Genomic DNA, 18,213 nt, shown 5'->3' on the forward strand with positions numbered 1-18,213 from the left:
GGGTGTCACGGGGCGGTGTGCGCGGCACGCCCCCGCGCATGCGCAGTTCCACCCCCGCCATGCTGCCGCTGCCGCCGGGGCTGCGCCTTCGACTCCGGGATGGGCCCCGCGGGAACAGCCCCGGGAACACCCCCGGGAATCCCCCCGGGAACACCCCCCGGGACCCCCCTCAGCCGCCCTTCACCTTCGCGCCCCGCCGCCTCCGCCTGGGCCCGCAGCACCCGCTGCTGGAGGTGAGGCGGGGCCGCGGGGCCTGCGCTGTGCCCGCGCTGTGCCCGCCCGCCCTCAGCCGCTCTCTGCTCCTCTCTAGGACGGGGATGTGCACAGGCACCTCTTCCTGCAGGGCGTGCTCACCAGCCTCGAGGAGGTGACCGAGAGACCCAAGTAAGTGAGGCTGCGGGCGAGCCCCGGGCTCGGTGTGGCAGAACCGAGCGATGATTTGGGTTGGAAAGGACCTTAAAGCTCAGCCCATTCCACCCCCTGCCGTGGGCAGGGACACCTTCCACCAGCCCAGGGTGCTCCAAGCCCCGTCCAGCCTGGCCTTGAACAGCCTCTCTGGGAACTGCAGCTGGGGTAGCTGTGACTGGGAAGGCTGAGCCTGGGACGGACTCTTTGGTTGCTCCTCTCTACAAAACCGAGGAATCACTTTGAGTGCCGTGTGAGGTTTTACTGTGGTTAAAATTGGTACAGTGTCCACAACTGCAACTTCGATGTCAAACAGCTTGTTTATCACACTACTGGCTTGTTTATCAAAGCACCACTTTACAGGATGATAATATAGATGGTCCTGAAGCCATAGTGGCAAATAAATTTCCAATGGCAAACAGCTTTCCTGTTGCCAGCACCATCGTGATCTTGGCATTTAATTTAATTTTTACTCACAAAAAATGCCACCGGTGGTCTAGTGGGGCAGGGAGGTCAGACTAGATGGGCCTTATGCTCCTCTCCAACCCAAGCCATGCTGGGATTTTTTGGTAGTAATCCAGAGGGATGTTCTCAGCTGTCATTAAGGCTCTAATTCACTAAAGGCCTGGCTGTCCCGACCTCCCCGCAGGGTGTCGGAGTTCAGCTGCCACATCTCCGGGTGCTGCCAGGTGTTTGACACGCTGGAAGGCTTTGAGCACCACTACAACTCCCTGCACAGGAATGTCTGCTCCTTCTGCAAGCGCTCCTTCCCCTCGGGGACCCTCCTGGACATCCACATCTCCGAGTGGCACGACTCGCTCTTCCAGATCATGGCTGAGAAGCAGAACATGGTGAGTTGCTGTGCCCAGCCCTCGGCTCGTGCCTGCTGTGCATTTGCCTTTTCTAGTTGTGTCTTTTTTTTTTCTCTCCCTGCCTTTCAGTACAAGTGTTTGGTGGAAGGCTGCATGGAGAAGTTCAGGAGCAGCAAGGACAGGAAGGATCATTTGGTGACTGTGCACCTTTATCCTGCTGACTTTCGGTTTGACAGACCCAAGAAAGTGAAAAGGTAACTGCAGAAATTTCCTCTTTCCTGTGAGGAAAGGCTGAGAGAATTGGGATTGTTCTTTGGGGGGACCTAATTGTGGTCTTTCAGTGCCTGAAGGGAGCTGACAAGAAAGATGGAGAGAGACTATTTACAAGGGTCTGGAGTGCCAGGATAGGAGGGAAGAGCTTCAGACTGTCAGAGGACAGGGTTAGATGGGATATTGGGAGGAATCCTTCCCTGTGAGGGTGGGCAGGCCCTGGCACAGGGTGCCCAGAGAAGCTGTGGCTGCTCCATCCCTGGAAGTGTCCAAGGCCAGGCTGGACAGGGCTTGGAGCAACCTGGGCTTGGTGGGAGGTGTCCCTGCCCTTGGTGGGAGGTGTCCCTGCCCTTGGCAGGGGGTGGGACTGGATGGGCTTTAATTCCAACCCAAACCATTCTGTGATTCTAAGTGAAACATGTCGTGCCTCCAGCACTGGAGGGTGCAGCAGGCTGAGGAGGGGGGCAGCAGGCCGAGGAGGGGGGCAGCAGGCCGAGGAGGGGGGCAGCAGGCCGAGGAGGGGGGGGCAGCAGGCCGAGGAGGGGGGGGCAGCAGGCCGAGGAGGGGGGGGCAGCAGGCCGAGGAGGGGGGGGCAGCAGGCCGAGGAGGGGGGCAGCAGGCCGAGGAGGGGTGCAGCAGGCCGAGGAGGGGTGCAGCAGGCCGAGGAGGGGGGCAGCAGGCCGAGGAGGGGGGCAGCAGGCCGAGGAGGGGGGCAGCAGGCCGAGGAGGGGTGAGCAAAGTGACTTGGTTTTGGGGGAAGAAAGAACCTGCCAACCCCTTAGGGATTTCATCTCAGCTGGGCACGAAAAGACAACAGTCACCTGTGGCATCAGTAGGCCAGCTAAAGGACAGTCCTCAGGGAACTCAGCCCATGGAATGAGTTAGACTTTGTGCAGTGAAGAGGAGAACCTGGGGACGGTGCTGTGTATTCATTAAGTAGTGACTGCTTAAATAGAAACTCATACAAGCCTCTGGTGTAGCTCTCCAGCAGCCTTTTGAAGCCAAATGCCTGTGCCTCCATGCTCTGACTCATCCCAGCTGGGCTTGTTTGGGCTTACATGGGTAAAATTGCGTCCCTGCAGTGTCCCCAACCACACGAGCTGTCCTGCAGAGCAGGGCCCTGGCGTGCCCATGGAAGTGAGCGTGGAGACAGCGGAGCAGTTCCAGGTGGACTCCATGGAAACAGGTCCTGGGGAGGACATGGAAATCCCTCAGCCTGCTGCCAGCCCCAGCCCCTCACTGCCAGAGAAACGGCTCTACAAGTCCAGGTCTGTTCTTTGGCCTCCATGGGCAGAAGACTCTGGGGGTGGGACCATTCCATCTTACCAGCCCTTTGCAGTGCCCAGTGTGCTCCTGTGCTGAAGGTGAAAGAGGCAGGAATTCCATGTGTGTTTCCAAAGGCATTTTTAAAAGAGGAGAGTGTAGAAGGGCAGAACATTGAAGTGTTGGCAAGGTCCTGTTGGTCTGTTCACCTGAGATCATCTCCCAGGGTATTGCTGTTTCTCCTCTCCTGCTCCTCACAATCAGCCACTGCAACTGCCCCAAAATAGTACATTTGGTATCACTTACACCTGGTTGTAAAAAGGGTTCCAGATTGGGAATGTGCAGAATACACAGGAAAGCTGACCAGTACATCACCTGTCTTTTTAATAACTTTGGTGATTTAGATATCCTGCTCCTCCTATACCTTGTTCTTCCCACTCTGGTTGCTTAAAATGCCACACAGAGCATAAAGCATCCTGGGGATCCTGCAAGGGCTGGGCTGTTAATGTGGATTAAAGCCTGTCTCCCTTTCCAGGATCCCATCCACAATTTGCTTTGGACAAGGTGCCACCCGAGGATTTAAAGGACCAAGGAAGAAAGTCTGAAGGTCAGAGCAGCAGATGTTGTGCAAGATGAGCAGATGTGGGACCACTGCTGCCCACGCCATGGCTGAGCAGGGATGTTTCCAGTTCCCACTCCACACTGGGAATAAACCACCCAAACCAGTTAAGGCTCTGCCAGCATTTGAACACGGGTGATGTCCAGCAGAATTGGTACAACCTGACTGAGTGAAGAACCCTCAAGGGGAACCCAAAATGTGCAGCGAGGTGTTAAGCAAACTGCCCTGCAGCTGAGACTGCACAGCACTGGATGCTTTATATTTTTGCCTTTTGGAAGTAAAAATAGATTCTAGAAATTCCAGGACAAAGTCTGCTGACTGTATGGAGGCTGTGAAAAAAAGAAAAGAGGGCAAAAAAAAGTTGGTCCTTTTCCATCTCTCTGAAGTCCTCTCTGCACTCCAGCTCTTGTGGAACCCACATGAAAGGTTTGTCTGGGCCAGGAGAAGCTTTTCCACAGGGAGTTAAAAGAAAGTGACTTCCAATCAGGTGAATAAATAAATGGATTTTTTATAAAACTGGTTCATTGAGAGTTTAAATGGTATTTTGAAAGCAGAGTCAGATGTGCAGAATGAACCTCCCTCCCTTCGCTCCAAAAATCCCAAAATCAGGTTGAGATGGAGGGTTTTTTCCCCTCATACCTTTCCTTTCCCTTGTAATCTCATCCTTCTCAGAAAAACTGGAAACACAGAGCCAGGCTTAGGTTGCTGCCACTGGTCTTGGGGTCCTGGTGAACCCTGACACTCAAAAATAGTCCATAAAGGATAAAAAGAGGTTGCTGGAATGATGTTTATCCAAGAAGCTTAGGGTCTATAATTGCATTTTTCTCTTCCCCCTCTCTGTGAGGAACAGAGGATAAAAGGGGCTTTGAAAAATCCTTGCAGATGGGAGCAGGGAATAATGTTTATGGAGATGTAGGAGATTTCCCAGGGAGTTTTAAAAAGCTTCACTCTCTTTAAAACTCAGCCAGCTTGTCCAGCCTTAATCCCTGCTCCAGGAGTGCTGTGTCCAGCAGGCAAACCCCCAGCCAGGATCCCACATCTGCTAAGGGACATCTGCAGCAGGGACCAAAAATCACTTTCCAATGCTGGGAGCCCCTAATGAGGCTTTTTTGCCCGCACTGGGATAGCTGGGAGTGGGAAGCAGAACCCACCTTGCTGGAGATCCCTGCAGGCTTTGGCACGTGATGGTACAAAGGTCAGGCAGGAGCAGCCCAACCTGCTCTCCCTTACAGGTTCAGGTCCACAAGTTTTGACCTGGGAATTCCTTTTTCCCAGAGTCCAGCTCCCTTGCTACTGGAAAATAAATTAAACTTGCAGTTACAGCCTCTGGGCTCACAGCTGGTGTTTGTCTGGGCCACCAGCTTTTCCCAGAGTCCTTGGGCAATGAAGTCTTTCCCAGCTGGCCAGTGGCTTTCAAAAACCTTTCAAGCCTAAACTTGAATTTTCCTTTTTTTTTTTTTTAAAGACACACACTGACAATCCATGCATGGAAAACAGGTGTAACCCTGGGGGGAAGCTTTGGACTCACACATGCTTCCAGCTTCTGGGGGAAAAAAATGCTTGAGGTAACATTTTTGGGATGAAAGCCCCCAAAACACCCATTTCACTTCTATTGCAGCAGAGGTGAAGGCACTGGTGTGATGGACGTGGATCCCATGATGCCAGACATGGAGGAGAAGGAAGGGGAAGGGTCACAGCCGAGCCAGGGACACCCAGTCACCCCGAGCAGCAGGAACTGGCACCACCCAGGGCCACGAGGGCTGTGTGGGATGGGCAGCCACGGGGCGGGCAAAGTGCACAGGCAGGTGTGGAGAGAGGCAGCCATGGAGGGGTAGGTCCCTGCCAGCTCTGGTGGGCACAGGGGGTGGGCAGGGTGGGTGCTAGGGGCAGGGGGTGGGCCAGCAGTGGCCACACGGCTCCTGCCACTGTGCCTCCTCTGCTCCAGCCTGAGGGCCATGGGGCTCTGCAGCATCACCGTCCTGCTGGGCACTGCCCTCCTCCTCCTGGCACCCAGCAGCACCCAGGTGAGACCTCCCTCTGCCTCACCCTCCTGCTGCCCCCTCTGCTGGGGACACACACCCCTGACCGGTGCCACCCCCTTGGCACCCCCCTCTCTCCCTGCAGGCTCTGAGCAACCCCATGCACAAGGGCCTGCCCACAGACCAGGATTTGGACAAGGAAATGTAAGAGGAGGCTGCACTCCCTGCACCTTTGGACACATCTGACTTGTACAAACAACAGAGTGACACCCCAAAATGGAAAGTGTTCCAAGGAGAACAAATCCCCCTTGTTGCTTTGTGGCCCCCCAAAATTAAGAGGCTCCACCTTTGTCTCCCCCACACCCCATTGCCCAAACTCCCCAAGCATCAAGCCCCTGCTGGTTTCCTTATTCCTTTGGCTAAATTAGACCACTTGCTCCCCAAGATCCCAATTTCTGCTTCCTGAGGTGGGGGGGAATCTTGCCATGGTCCCTGTCTCCCCATGGAGTGGAATTCCCCTGGGGCAGGGTGGTATTTAGCAACCTTTCCTTGCTGATTTTGCTGCTCTCTTCCAGCATCCTGGATGTAGAAGTGCTGGAGGAGCGTGAGCATTCTGAAGAGGTGAAACCAGGTAGAAAGGTCATGTCCAGAAAGGCCTGGAAACCCCTGCAAGTCCAGGCAGAGCCAGAGGAGGATCGTGACCACCTCTACCACCCCCAGGACGATGCCAGGGAGGCTGATGCCCGTAACCCACCCTGGATGCTGTCCGTGGAGGTGCAGAATGGCCCAGAGGAGGACCGTGATTATCTCTACCATAGCTGAGTGCAGATGTGCCCAGGCTGTGAAATGAGGGCTGGGACTCCCCTTCCTGGGGCTTCCTGGGGGAAAGCTCCTTTGAGCATCCCCCAATAAACCCGCTGTCTGCTCCACGTCCTGGTGGGCTCCTCATTGCTGCCAGAAACCTGATGCTAAGAGCAGGGCCCTCAAACCTGAGGGATCCCTCTCCTTGGGGTTGCCCCAAGATCCTGAGCAGGGTGAGGATGATGCCCTGGGATGAGGGACTCAGTGCCACAGGCTGTCCCCTCCCTGGGGGACACATGGACCTATGGCTCCACAAGTGTGCTCTTGTCCAGCCCAGCACCAGAGAGCAGCATGACAGAGTGGAGGGGGTCTCAGTGAACCCCAACATTTCCCATCTGAGGCAGAACCTCAGAGCAAGGACGCCCCATGTCCCGGCAGCACCTAGAAAATGTTTTAATAGCAAAGGCAGAGGTGGTCCCCACTGCTGGTTGTCACCCACCCCAGGCATCGCTCGCCGATGGGTCCCAGTCCCCTCCACGGGGTAAGGCAGGGGCCAGATGGGCAGCAGGTGGCTGTGGGGACCTGCACCATCCCAGGGACCTGCTCATCCTGGGGACCTGCTCATCTGCTGGGACCTGCAGCTCCCCAAGCTCAGCTGTCAGTGAATTTCGCCTTGCGCTTCTCCACAAAGGCCGTCATCCCCTCCTTGCGGTCATCCTGGGAGGAGCACAGAGGTGAGGTTTAGGGGGCCTGTGGCAGCCCTGCTATGCCCCTGCGGTGGGGCCAATCCCCCCTGCAATGGTGCCAATCCCCCCTGCAATGGGGTCAATTCCCCCACTCACAGTGGCAAAGGTGGCATAAAACAGACGCTTCTCTGTCCTGTTCCCCTCCGTCAGCGTCGTCTCGAAGGCTGAAAGCAAGGCAGAAGTTGGGAAGATCCCTCTGCCTGGCCCCACAGTCCCCCCAAAATGTTCCCAATTGGCCCCCCAGCCCCTACCAGCGTTGACTGACTCCTTTGCCATGGCAGCCACCAGCTTGGAGTTGCTGGCGATCTTCTCAGCGCAGGCAATGGCTGCGTCCAGCAGCTTGTCCACAGGGAAGACCTTGCTGACCAGACCTAGGATGGGTGGTGGGAAGTGGGGAGATGGCTCCCTGCTTGTCCCCTGCAGCACCAGGGCTGGCCCACACCCCTACCTGCCTCCTTGGCCTCTGCTGCCGAAATCCTGTCCCCGGTGAGGACCATCTCCATGGCCAGCGACTTCCCCACCGCTCGGGTGAGCCTCTGGGTCCCACCAGCGCCTGGGCACATTTAGGGAAGGGCAAGGTCCAGAGAGGGATACCTGGGTGTTCCCCACTCGAGCCAGGATGGAAGCCCCTGGTCAGTGCCCGCCGCTCACCTGGGATGGTTCCCAGCAGGATTTCGGGTTGCCCGAACTGCGCCTTCTCCCCGGCATAGATGATGTCGCACATCATGGCCAGCTCACACCCGCCACCCAGCTGGGACAGGGCAGGCATGGGGGGTCAGGGGGTGGCACGGGGCGGCCAGGGGATGGCACGGGGGGGGGGAGGGTCGGGGGATGGCACGGGGGGGGGAGGGTCGGGGGATGGCACGGGGGGGGGAGGGTCGGGGGATGGCACGGGGGGGGGAGGGTCGGGGGATGGCACGGGGGGGGGAGGGTCGGGGGATGGCACGGGGGGGGGAGAGTCGGGGGATGGCACGGGGGGGGAGGGTCGGGGGATGGCACGGGGGGGGAGGGTCGGGGGATGGCACGGGGGGGGAGGGTCGGGGGATGGCACGGGGGGAGTCAGGGGGTGAGGAGAGGGGTGTGGGGCACTCACAGCGTAGCCATTGACGGCGGCGATGATGGGTTTGCGGACCACGGAGACCTTGTCCCACCCGCCCAGGAAGCCGCCGTTGTAGCACTCCTGGAAGGTTTTATTCTGCATCTCCTTGATGTCCGCGCCAGCTGCAAAGGGAAGCGGGGTGGGACGGGGTGGGACACGACCAAGCCGTCCCCAAAAAACTCCGGGGTGGGCAGAGACCCCGCCCTACCTGCGAAGGCTTTCTGGCTGCCGGTGAGGACGATGGCTCCCACCTGCGGGTCGCTCTCCATGGCCTCCAGCGCCCGCCGCAGCTCTGCCATCAGCCCCTCGCAGAGCGCGTTGAGCGCCTGTGGCCGGTTCAGCTGGATCAGCCCCACGTTCTTCTGCGCCCCCGTCTTCTGCACCAGCAGGTACTGGAACGCGGACCCTGCCCGGGACGCCAGCACGGCCCGGTGAGCCCACCAGCTGCGGGGCCCTTCGAGACCCCGGCCAGCCCCGGCACCGCCCCGTGAGCCTCCGGACCACCCCCGGCACCGCCCCGTGAGCCCCCGGCCAGCCCCGGCACCGCCCCGTGAGCCCCTGGACCACCCCCGGCACCGCCCCGTGAGCCCCCGGACCACCCCCGGCACCGCCCCGTGAGCCCCCGACCGGCCCCGGCACCTCCCAGTGAGCTCCCCGGCTGCGGGGTCCTCCGAGCCCCCCGGCCAGCCCCGGCACCTCCCAGCCCGTCCCGGCCACCGCCCCGCACTGTTTTAAGGCGACCTTCACGCCAGCGGTCACCGGCAGCCGGCGGGACGTCGCCGCGGGGCTCAGCTCGGGGGAGCTCCCGGTGCCACCCCGACCCGGGCAGTTGCAGCCCCGCTCACGCCGTGTGCCACCGGCACCGGGGCGCGGCCCGGGAGCCCCGTGCGCGGCGCTGGGCGCTGGGGCACAGCTCAGAGCCCCCGTGCGCGGCGCTGGGGCCGTACATGGAGCAGACACCCGGTCCTGGTGTGCAGCGCGGGACCACGCGCAAGTTGTTGGGCACATGCCCGGTGCTGGCACCGGGCCCGGTGCGGGGACCCGGTGCCCGGAGCGGAGCGCGGGGCCGCGCCAAGCCCCCTGCCCACCCGCGTTGCCCTCCCGGTGGTGGCCCGGTGCTCACCGGCGCTGCAACCCCGGGCGGGGGCGGTGCAGGACGGCGGCGGGAGGCGCGCCCGGGGCAGCGCGGCCCCGGCGGGGCGCAGGAGCGCTCGCAGCGCGGCGGCCATGGCGGAGCGCGGCGGGCTGGCCACGCCCCCCCGCGGCCACGCCCCTGCCACCGCTGTCGCCCATTGGCCGAGGCGGCCCCGCCCCGCAGAGCGCTGTTCTCATTGGTGGAAGCCGGGCCGCGGGGCGGGGCGCGGTACCGGGGCGGGGGCGCGGGGCCCGCCCAGACCCCCGGGCCGGGCCGGGGGGGGTCCCGCTGTCCGCACCGGGCGCCAGTGGGGCCGCGGCCGCCGGGATTAGCGGGGTTTAGAGCCCCGCGGGGGACGGGAGGGGGGGGTTCCCCCGCCGCCCCCCGCGCGTGGGGTGCGGGGGGGCGCGGCGGGAGCGCGGCGGCGACGGGAGCGCGGCCGGGAGGAGCGGAGGGGAGCGGAGCGAGCCGGCGGTGCCCCGAGCCGGTGAGTCGCCCGGGCGGGGATGGGTGTGAGTTTGCCCCGGGGCGCGAGTGTGCGGAGCATCATCCACACGGGTGTGCGGGAATGTGCGGAGCATCATCCACAGGGATATGCGGGAGTGCATGTGCGGGAATGTGCGGGAGCATCATCCACAGGGATATGCGGGAGTGCATGTGCGGGAATGTGCGGGAGCATCATCCAGACGGATGTGCGGGAACGTACAGGAGCATCATCCACACGAGTGTGCGGGAATGTGCAGAAGCATCATCTATACGGGTCAAGGGTCCGCGTCCACAGAGGCGTGCGGGAGCGCGCGTGGCTGCGCGTGCAGGAGCATCACTCTCGCGGGGTGCGGGAGCGCGCGTGGCTGCGTGTGCAGGAGCATGTGCAGGAGCATCATCCCCACGGGCGGGGGGGAGCGCGTTTATGCAACCCGTGCGCGGCCGCGTGTGCGGTGACACGCGCGGGCGGGGCTCCCCGCCCGTCCCTGCGGCAGGTGCGGGATGCGGCGGAGCGCGGCGGCGTGCTGGGCGCTGGTGCTGCTGGCCGCCGCCTTCTGCGACACGGCGGCCGGCAAGGGCGGGCGCGGCGGCGCCCGGGGGGCGGCCCGCGGAGCGGCGCGGGGGGCGGCCCGCGCCCGGCCCAGGGCGGCCGTGCCCCGGTACGGCTCGGCCGGGGCGGCCCTGCGCGTGGCCGGGGCGGCGGCGGCGGGGGCGGCGGCCGGCGTGGCGGCAGGGGCTGCCCTGCGCCGGGCACGGCTCTCCGGGGAGCTGCAGGCGGGAGACGGCGTCGAGTACCGCGACGGCAACTGGACGGCGGCCGCCAGCGCCTGGACCTCCGCGGCGCCGGCCGGGACTGCGCCGGCCCGGGCGCTGCCCTGGCTCTGCCCGCTGGCCGCCCTCCTCCGCCGCTGATGGAGCCCGCGGGACCCCACCGTGACCGGAGCACCCAGGACGCCGCGAGGATCGGCCGCCCCCCGGGAGAGCAGCAGGTCCTGGGGCTGTACCCACCACCCACAGCCAGCGGGGCAGGACCCCCGCGGGAGCCCCTCCATCACCTCCCCACACGCCGTGCCAAACCCCGCGGGCTCGGGCACCCCTTCGCACCGCGCCTCTGTCCGTGGCCTTGCGAGGACGAGGAGGCGACAATAAAGCTGGACGAAAGCAGGTGTGGCTGGATGCGGGATGAGGGGCTCTGGGCGGGACCTTGGGATGGCCGCTGCCCGGCGCCCTGCCCACACAAGGCTTTATTTCGGGATGGAGGGCCCTGAGCAGGCCAACACAGCAGCGAGGAAGTAGCTTTCCAGGGATTTTGTCCCGACTGGAGGCATGAGCCCTGCCTGCCACATGCCCTCTGGGGTGGGCACAGCTCCCTGTGGAGTGTCACCACAGGGCAGCCTCACCCCCTACCACGGGCATCCCATCCTTGTAGCCCCTTGCATGAAATGAGGAGCTGCCCCAGCAGAGCTGCTTCAGTCACACTCCAGATCTCCCTGCCGAGGTGTCCCCCAGCCCCCTGGGGAACTGGGGTGTCCCCTGCCTCCACAGCCACAGGCAGTGCCTCTCCCCCACGGGACAGGTCTCAGTCCAGTGTCACCCTGCCCAGGCGTCCCGCTCGGAAGTCCCGCAGGAACTCGTAGGCAGCAGCGGTGTAGTTGAGTGTCGTCACGTTGACATTCCCTGGAGATGGCAGTGGGTGCAGAAGTGGGGTCAGCAGAGCCTGGAGCTGTTCTGGGATCCCCAGGCTCCCAGCCCCTGGATTGCCTGGAGTGCTCACCTGTGCCTGTCAGCACTGTCACCTTCTGTGTGCGGCCCTGGGCAAGGGCCACGCTCTTCAGCACAGACTCAATGTGGTCACAGGGCTGGTCCAGCCCATAGCGCTTCACATACCTGCAGAAGGGATGGCTCACACCTGCCAGCACTGCTCCCTGCAGCATTCCCTAGGGATAGCCCTCCTGGGATCACTCCCTGGCTCACCCAAACTGCTGCTGCTTGTTCAGGGTGTACAGCAGGTAGTCAGCCATGATGTTCTCCCCCACCATGTGGTCATGGATGGCTCCTGGAAAAGAGGGTCAAGCCCCAGCTCCCCCCAGCCCTTCTGGGCCCTGGCCAACCCTCCTGCTGTCCCCATGGCACCCAGGGGCCCTGAGCAGCAGACTCCAACCCCAGCCTCAAACACCAGGCCCCAAGGCCACGTCTGGGGACTCCCCACCAGCCACAGCTTCCACCTCACCACATAGTGCCAGCTTCATGCCTGTCTCCACATCCCCCAGCTTTGGGGGCAGCACGCCAGGGGTGTCCACCAGGTACATCAGGGGCTTCTCGCTGACCTGGGGTGGGGGAGGCAGGGCTGGTAATTAGCACCACGGATTCCCACGTGGCTAACGAGCAAGGTGCTGAGCTTGTGTTAAGGTTCTGCTGGAAAGGGGACTTGAGGAACCCTCTGGGATCAGCCTTAGGTGCTCTCCAGGATGCAGGAGGCAGAGCCCACCCAGGCAGCTGTGCCACAGAGACAGTACCTGGATCCTGCTCAGCACTGCCTTGGTGATGCCTGGTTCACCCCCCACCGTGGTGGCTTTGCCTGGGGGGAAAAGAGGCACAGTCATGGAAGCAAGGAACACTGTGCCCCACCTCCTCCCCGAGCCCTGGCACCACAGAGAAATACCCTTCTTGAGGTGCAGCCTCCGCAGGGAGTTGATGAGCGAGGACTTGCCCATGTTGGGCACACCGATCACCAGTATGTTGTACTCAGAGCTCTGGAAGCCAGGGAGATATGGGCAAGGAGTGCTGGTTATCAGCCACCCACCCCAGGAGTAAGGGGCAGCAGCCACAGTGAGAGCTGCCTCATCCCTTGGCTGGAGAGGCAGGTGACCCTCCCTATGCTCTGTGCTGGGGTGGCCTCACCTTGAGCACAGGGAGCAGTTTTGGGAACCACAATATAAAAAAGATTTAAAAGAGAGTATCCAGTGGAGGAACATAGGGATAGGGAAGGGCCTGGAGGCCACATGAGGAGGGCCTGAGGGCACTTGTTCTGTTCAGCTGGAGGAGACTATGGTCAGACCTCATTGGGATCTGCAGCTTCTCTCTGATGACCAGTGACAGGACTCAAAGAGCTGGAGCTGTGTCAGGGGAAGTTTAGGCCAGATATTAGGAAAAGGTTCTTCCCCCAGAGGGTGGTGGGCACTAAACAGCTCCCCACATCAGTGGTTACGGCCCCAAGGCTGCCAGAGCTCCAGGAGCGTCTGGACGACAGGACAGGGACAGACTGGGATTGTTGGGGTGTCCTGGGCAAGGCCAGGAGGTGGACTGGATGATCCTTGTGGGTCCATTCCAGCTCTGGATATTCCATGACCCCCTGCACATGTGTCTCACCTCGGCCCTGTGGTAGCGTGGGCTCTCAGCCACCAGCCTGGCAACCAGGGGGACAATCTGCAGGGAAACAGGGACAGGGGCTGTGACTCTGCAGCAGCCACTGGCTTGGGGGACAGTGTGCCAGAGAGATGTGCAAAACAGGGGCTGAGCAGAGCTCTTGGTGCAGCTGGAAAAGAAGATGACGCCGGCTCAGCCAGCTGGGGCACCGAGCTCAGCAGGGAGCAGGGCTGGGCTGCAGCCCCATTACCTTCTTGACACCGACATCGCGCTGGCAGTCAGTGAACACCACCTGCGGGCACCCCTGCTGCTTCAGCAGCTCCAACACCGCCTGCAGGGCACGGGAAGAGGCGCTGCTGTCACCTCCCTGTGCCACCACGGCCGCCCCCAGCCCAGCCCGGCCCAGCCCGGCGCTCACCGGCTGCCGGCGGGGATCGGCCAGGTCCATCTTGTTCAGCACCAGCACGTGCGGGCGGATGCCCAGCGCCTCCTTCAGCGCGGGGTTACGGCCCGACAGCGGGATGTGACAGCGCTAAGGACAGGGACCACAAACAGCTACCGGGAGGGGGGAAATAGGGCTGGAGAGGGGGAGGGCTGGAGGGAGAAGGGCACGGGTGTTGCTAATAGTTCGATAAAATAATCAAGATTTGGTAATATAAAAGAAGTAGCTGTTACTAAGATAGAGAAGCATGGCCTGGACACTGCTAATCTCAATTAGTATAGCCAATTATTACAAACCAATGATTCTCATAGAATAAGACTATATACCTAAATGGACCAATCAATTTATAGGTTGGATTCGAGTGTGGGGCAATTGGACCATGACTACTATATAACAGAACAGAACTTAGCTAGACATGACAAGAATGAATAGGAGAATGGAAACTTATGTAATAATAATCTATATAAACTGTATGAATTCTGTTGCCGGGAAACACGTTTTGGAGGAGCACATTCCCAGCGCTGCAATAAAGAAGTGTCGCGTCAAACCAGAGCTGGGTAACTTTCACATCAAACCGGTGTTGGGCAAGTTTCTTTCGTCACATTTAGGTGGTTTTTAGCAGGCGTGAAGGATATCCGAGCGTCGTGCACCTCCAGCAGGCAGTCGGAGCGGCGCAGCGCTGCCTGCATCTGCCGCATCCCTGCCGACACAGCGCGGGGGTGAGCGGCTCTGCGGAACACAGTGGGGTCTCAACCCGCCGCCCTCCCACCCTTCTCCTCCCTCACCTTTCGCCATGTGCCGAGGGAACCAGGAGGCCACATCGCGGCCACCGAAGTCGAAGCGCTCCCGCAGCCCGCCTGGCACCGCAGCCCGCAGTGCCCCGACACAAACCCGCATGGCTCCGGCACCGCCTCGGCGCGTCACCTCCGGGACAGCCGGGAAGGGGCGGCACTCGCAGGGATGGCAGAGCCGCTGTCGCCGCCTCAAGGAGGTCCGGGGGGCTCGGCAAAACCTCCCGGCGGCACCGGGGGTGCCGAAGCCAGCGGGGGGCACGCCGTGCCCCCCGCTGGCTTCGGCACCCCCGGTGCTGCCGGTTCTGCTCCTCAAAGTGATGCCACTGGTTCTGCCCCTCAACCCGCCCCCCAGCCCGGCCCGACGCAGGACCCGCTGGACGACCCGCGTTTCACCATCTCCAGCACCAACTGGTACTGAAGCAGCACCGCAGCGCCTTCACCCCGCCACGCAGAGGAGGAAGAGGAGGAGGAGGAAGAACCGCCGGCGCAGAGGTTTCGCAATAAATTCAGACCGAGGAGCAAAGCGCTGGGGCGGGTTTATTTGGCTGTTCTCAGGGCTGAGGAGAAGGAGGAGGAACGGGCGTCTGGAGATGCTGGGTGAGCCGCTCGGCCTCTCGCCAGCCCGACAGCAGCGCGCCGTGCGTGGTGGAGTAGAAGGTGCGGTGCGTGGCCTCGCCGGCGAAGAGGAGCTGCAGGGGCTGCGGGGAAGGGCGCGGGGTGAGCGCAGGGTGGTCGTGTTGATCCGGCCTCGCCCCCCGCCCTGTGCCGTGAGCTTGGCAGGAGCAGTGTGCCCTCGGATCTTATGGAAATGGGGTTGCCCCCACCCCCGTGGAGCTCAGCAGGGTGACCTGAGCATTGGTGACCACTGCATAGGGTGAGAGCGGTGCCACCTCCCTGCCCCCGGCCACGTCTGTCTGTCCCCACGCCTGGGGGTCCCGCTGCACCCCGTGAATCCTCACCCTGGGGTCCTGGGGGTCCTCGGGCAGGGGCTGTGCCAGCACGTCGATGTCGTCCCCGGAGCTGCCGACGGCCACGTAGCTGTAGGAGCCGCGGGTGTAGGGAGCGCTGTGCCAGCGGGACCGGAGCACGCTCCTGGGGGCCGGCAGGCTGGGATTCCCTGCGGGACGGCATTCTGGGTGGGATCCCGAAATCCCTGGGGAGCGGGGTGGGCAGGGAGGGCGGGGTAGGCACCTGTGAGCCTGCGGAGGAGGTGGGTCATGGCGCTGAGCACCTCGGCGTCGCTCAGCGTCTCCATGTGCTCCGACTCCTGCCCCGCGATGAAGCCGCACAGGACGTGCCCGTGCCTGGGCAGGGACATGGGCCTCAGAGCTGCTGCTCACTGGGGCTGTGGGGCCCTCCTTGCTCCCATCATGGGCCACCAGCCACCCAGAGAAGGCCTGGGAGATGCCCGAACACCCCCATCACATACTGCTCCGGTGGCTGGAGGATCACGAATCCGATGAGCTTCTTGAACCAGTTGGCCTCCAGGTCAGTGCTGGGCTCCTCCAGGGGTGACTCGTCCTCCCACACCACTTCCAGGAGCTGCTGCTGGGGTTCCCAGAAGGGCTGCTCGAACTCCAGGAAGATCTTGTTGTTGGTGCCAAAGCCCAGGCTGCGAATGGCCTCAGCTTTCCGCTCGGGAAGGGGAGGCTGGAAGAATTCCTGGTGGCGTTCCTTGAGGAAACCTGCAGACACAAGATTGGGCAGAAGATCAGGCAGCTCTCAGCTGGACTCCTAAATGGGATCTGGGATACATTGCCCTCTCCAAGCTCCTTCCCAGCCTCCCCTCTCCCACTGGAGTTCCCGGCTGGGAGGCTGGGAAGGGGTTTGGGCAATTCTTTGCCTCCACCTGCCCATCTCCAACTCCACCGACTGGCTGGAGGGGACAGGCAGGACAAGGAAAGGGGTGGGTGCCCTCACCTAGCGGGACAGTGACGATGACGTGGTCGGCGAGAAAGGCATCCCCATCCTCGCACTCCACTCGGACTGGGAAATCCCTGGCATCGTCCCCTTCCTCGCGGAAGGACCCTCGCCACCGGATGGTCCTCACTGCCTTGTTGAGCAGGACGGTGCCCTCGGGCAGAGCCGAGAGGAGGCGCTCGGACAAGCTGCTGTAGCCGCTGCGGGAAGAGGCGCCGCTGGGCACGGGGTGGCCCCCGAAACGCTGCTCCGCGTGCCCTCCAGAGCGCTGCGCTTACCCTGGGAAGGTGCAGTCCAGGCCGGGCAGCGACACGTACTCCCCGAAGGGCTCCAGGGCCACCAGGTCCATGCTGTGGGTCCCGCTGATGCAGCACTCCAGCTTGAGGCAGGCGGCGAGCACGGCCAGCTGGAGCCGCCGGGCGTCCTCCACGCCCCCCGCCATGGTGGGGACCCTCCGGGCGATCTCTGCCCGCACGTACTCGCCCACGCTGGGCGCCGGTGGCTCCTTGGACCCTTGGAAAGCGCGGGTGGAGGCCAGGAGGGCGTAGAAGAGGTCGCGGGCTTCGCTCACCGCCTTGGGGCTCAGTACCCTCCCCGAGCTGCCGTAGGTGACGGAGGGCAGCGGGGGGTGGCCCCCCGCCTCTGCCTGCTGGTTCTCCTCCAGGGCAGCCTCCGGGCCCAGCAGCCCGTACTGGGAGGCCAGGCAGAACACGGGATTCCCCGGCGAGGGGCCGTGGATCCAGTGTGCCCCCATCTCCGCCAGTCCCGACGCTGCCGGGAGGGACGGAAGGAGATGGGGTCACCTCGAGCCATGCGTGTGGCAGGACCCCCACTCCCACGTGCCCCCCAAAACAGCTGGAACCAGCGGACCCTCCCCAGCTCCCACTGTGCCACTCGTGACCGGCTCCCGTCTGATCCCGGCGCACCCACGGCACCGGCACCCCCCGCCACGTGTGTCCCCCGGTTCGGAGGCGCCCCGCGGGGCCGGGGGTCAGGTGCAGCTCCCCCACCCCGGCACAGCCGCCCGCCCCGCCCACCGGTGCCGCCCACCCCCAGTTCCCGGGGCGTCCCTCGGGCCCCGCCGGCCGTACCGAAGGGGCGGGTGCAGACGCGACCCCCAGCCCGGGCCGCCGCCTCCAGCAGCCGCAGCGAGCCGTGTCCGCGGAGCCGCTGCGCAGCCCCCAGCCCCGCCAGCCCCGCGCCCACCACCACCACCCGCCGCCCGCCGCCCTCCATGGCCTCCGGACCCGCCGGCACCGCCCCCACCGCTGGCACCGCCCGCGTGCAAACGCACCGCCCCCGGGAGCGGCCCGGAGGGAGGGAGAGAGGCGTGGAGGGAGCGAAGGGTGGAGGAATTGATGGATGGAAGGAGGGAGTGATGTAGGGAAAGCGGTGGATGAATGAGGGGAGGGGTGGATGGAGAGAGGGGCGGGTGGAGGAAAGGATCGACGGAGGGATAGATGAAAGGATGGAGGGAGGAAGGGATGGATGGATCGATGGAGGGATGGGTGAAGAGATGGAAGGAAGGATAGAAGGATTGATAGGTGGATACATGGGTCCTTGTAAGGCTGCCTGCGCCCATAGAGGCCGGGAAGAGGCTGCGGTGGGAGGGGGGGACCCCTCCTGGGGCGGGGACAGCCCTGGGACTATCTCCCCACCCTCCTCTGCATCCCGCTCCCGTAGCCACCTTATGCCGTGGCCAGCCAGTCTGACAAGGTGGAGGAGCCAGTGGGTGCCCCTCGTCCCGCTGTCCCGTTCATGCGCATCCCAGCAGCGCTGGGCAGAGCCGCCTTTACTGCTCCCACTCACCTGTGCTTCCCAAACCCTCATGGACACAATAAAGCTCTCTATCCCCAAGGCCGTCTGGTGTTTTTGTTGCCAGCGGGCATTCCTGGTGCTTGTCCCCCCCCCTTCCCCCAGCAAGGGTGAGGTACCGGGATGCTCTCAACTGGGACCCCTGGAGCACCCACCGTGCCACCCGGCCACTGCCAGCTGCTTCTGGGGTCACCCCACCAGATTCCTACTGGTCTGGCAGCCCCCAGAAAGTGTTCACATGAAAGGAAGAGCCGGGGGTGT

The 18,213-nt window shown here is 62.9% G+C and overlaps 6 protein-coding genes across 13 annotated transcripts; 3 read left to right on the forward strand and 3 right to left on the reverse strand.

Moving 5' to 3' along the window:
• The first annotated feature begins 38 nt into the window (after positions 1-38).
• Positions 39-3,885, forward strand: ZNF511 (zinc finger protein 511). Its single transcript, XM_071563643.1, has 6 exons — positions 39-233; positions 311-384; positions 1,055-1,256; positions 1,347-1,471; positions 2,570-2,755; positions 3,286-3,885. Exons 1-6 carry the CDS (start codon positions 39-41, stop codon positions 3,353-3,355), a joined length of 852 nt encoding a protein of 283 aa, XP_071419744.1. The 3' UTR covers positions 3,356-3,885.
• On the forward strand, positions 3,305-6,277 carry PRAP1 (proline rich acidic protein 1). Of its 4 annotated transcripts, none has more exons than XM_071563646.1 (5): positions 3,305-3,357; positions 4,988-5,200; positions 5,315-5,393; positions 5,494-5,552; positions 5,924-6,277. In XM_071563646.1, the coding sequence occupies exons 2-5, from the start codon at positions 5,010-5,012 to the stop codon at positions 6,168-6,170; spliced, it is 576 nt and encodes a 191-aa protein (XP_071419747.1). In that variant the 5' UTR covers positions 3,305-3,357; positions 4,988-5,009; the 3' UTR covers positions 6,171-6,277. The 4 variants fall into 4 exon arrangements, with proteins under 4 accessions (XP_071419747.1, XP_071419748.1, XP_071419746.1 ...); XM_071563647.1 differs by having other exon boundaries at positions 3,319-3,357; positions 4,991-5,200; XM_071563645.1 differs by lacking the exon at positions 3,305-3,357 and adding an exon at positions 3,776-3,856.
• A 301-nt stretch (positions 6,278-6,578) lies between these two features.
• On the reverse strand, positions 6,579-9,261 carry ECHS1 (enoyl-CoA hydratase, short chain 1). The gene is made up of 8 exons (XM_071563642.1): positions 9,118-9,261; positions 8,203-8,400; positions 7,989-8,116; positions 7,547-7,646; positions 7,344-7,448; positions 7,147-7,266; positions 6,992-7,059; positions 6,579-6,866 (listed from the first exon to the last, which is right to left on the reverse strand). The coding sequence occupies exons 1-8, from the start codon at positions 9,221-9,223 to the stop codon at positions 6,801-6,803; spliced, it is 891 nt and encodes a 296-aa protein (XP_071419743.1). The 5' UTR covers positions 9,224-9,261; the 3' UTR covers positions 6,579-6,800.
• Positions 9,262-9,411: 150 nt separating this feature from the next.
• SPRN (shadow of prion protein) lies at positions 9,412-10,790 on the forward strand. The gene is made up of 2 exons (XM_071564080.1): positions 9,412-9,616; positions 10,110-10,790. Exon 2 carries the CDS (start codon positions 10,117-10,119, stop codon positions 10,525-10,527), a length of 411 nt encoding a protein of 136 aa, XP_071420181.1. The 5' UTR covers positions 9,412-9,616; positions 10,110-10,116; the 3' UTR covers positions 10,528-10,790.
• Positions 10,788-14,437, reverse strand: MTG1 (mitochondrial ribosome associated GTPase 1). Of its 3 annotated transcripts, none has more exons than XM_071564079.1 (11): positions 14,209-14,437; positions 14,057-14,123; positions 13,400-13,502; positions 13,232-13,312; positions 12,985-13,041; positions 12,278-12,368; positions 12,132-12,193; positions 11,867-11,942; positions 11,590-11,671; positions 11,390-11,502; positions 10,788-11,292 (listed from the first exon to the last, which is right to left on the reverse strand). In XM_071564079.1, the coding sequence occupies exons 1-11, from the start codon at positions 14,318-14,320 to the stop codon at positions 11,195-11,197; spliced, it is 942 nt and encodes a 313-aa protein (XP_071420180.1). In that variant the 5' UTR covers positions 14,321-14,437; the 3' UTR covers positions 10,788-11,194. The 3 variants fall into 3 exon arrangements, with proteins under 3 accessions (XP_071420180.1, XP_071420179.1, XP_071420178.1); XM_071564078.1 differs by having other exon boundaries at positions 11,846-11,942; XM_071564077.1 differs by having other exon boundaries at positions 11,846-11,942; positions 12,132-12,368.
• An 81-nt stretch (positions 14,438-14,518) lies between these two features.
• Positions 14,519-18,155, reverse strand: PAOX (polyamine oxidase). 3 transcript variants are annotated; one of them, XM_071563315.1, is made up of 7 exons: positions 17,229-18,155; positions 16,416-16,908; positions 16,138-16,337; positions 15,647-15,902; positions 15,409-15,521; positions 15,177-15,334; positions 14,739-14,915 (listed from the first exon to the last, which is right to left on the reverse strand). In XM_071563315.1, exons 1-7 carry the CDS (start codon positions 17,965-17,967, stop codon positions 14,769-14,771), a joined length of 2,106 nt encoding a protein of 701 aa, XP_071419416.1. In that variant the 5' UTR covers positions 17,968-18,155; the 3' UTR covers positions 14,739-14,768. The 3 variants fall into 3 exon arrangements, with proteins under 3 accessions (XP_071419415.1, XP_071419416.1, XP_071419417.1); XM_071563316.1 differs by having other exon boundaries at positions 15,177-15,370; XM_071563314.1 differs by having other exon boundaries at positions 14,519-14,915; positions 15,177-15,521.
• Positions 18,156-18,213: the final 58 nt, after the last annotated feature.

Source organism: Pithys albifrons, chromosome 9 (assembly GCF_047495875.1).
Source record: "Pithys albifrons albifrons isolate INPA30051 chromosome 9, PitAlb_v1, whole genome shotgun sequence".
Classification (NCBI taxonomy): domain Eukaryota; kingdom Metazoa; phylum Chordata; class Aves; order Passeriformes; family Thamnophilidae; genus Pithys; species Pithys albifrons.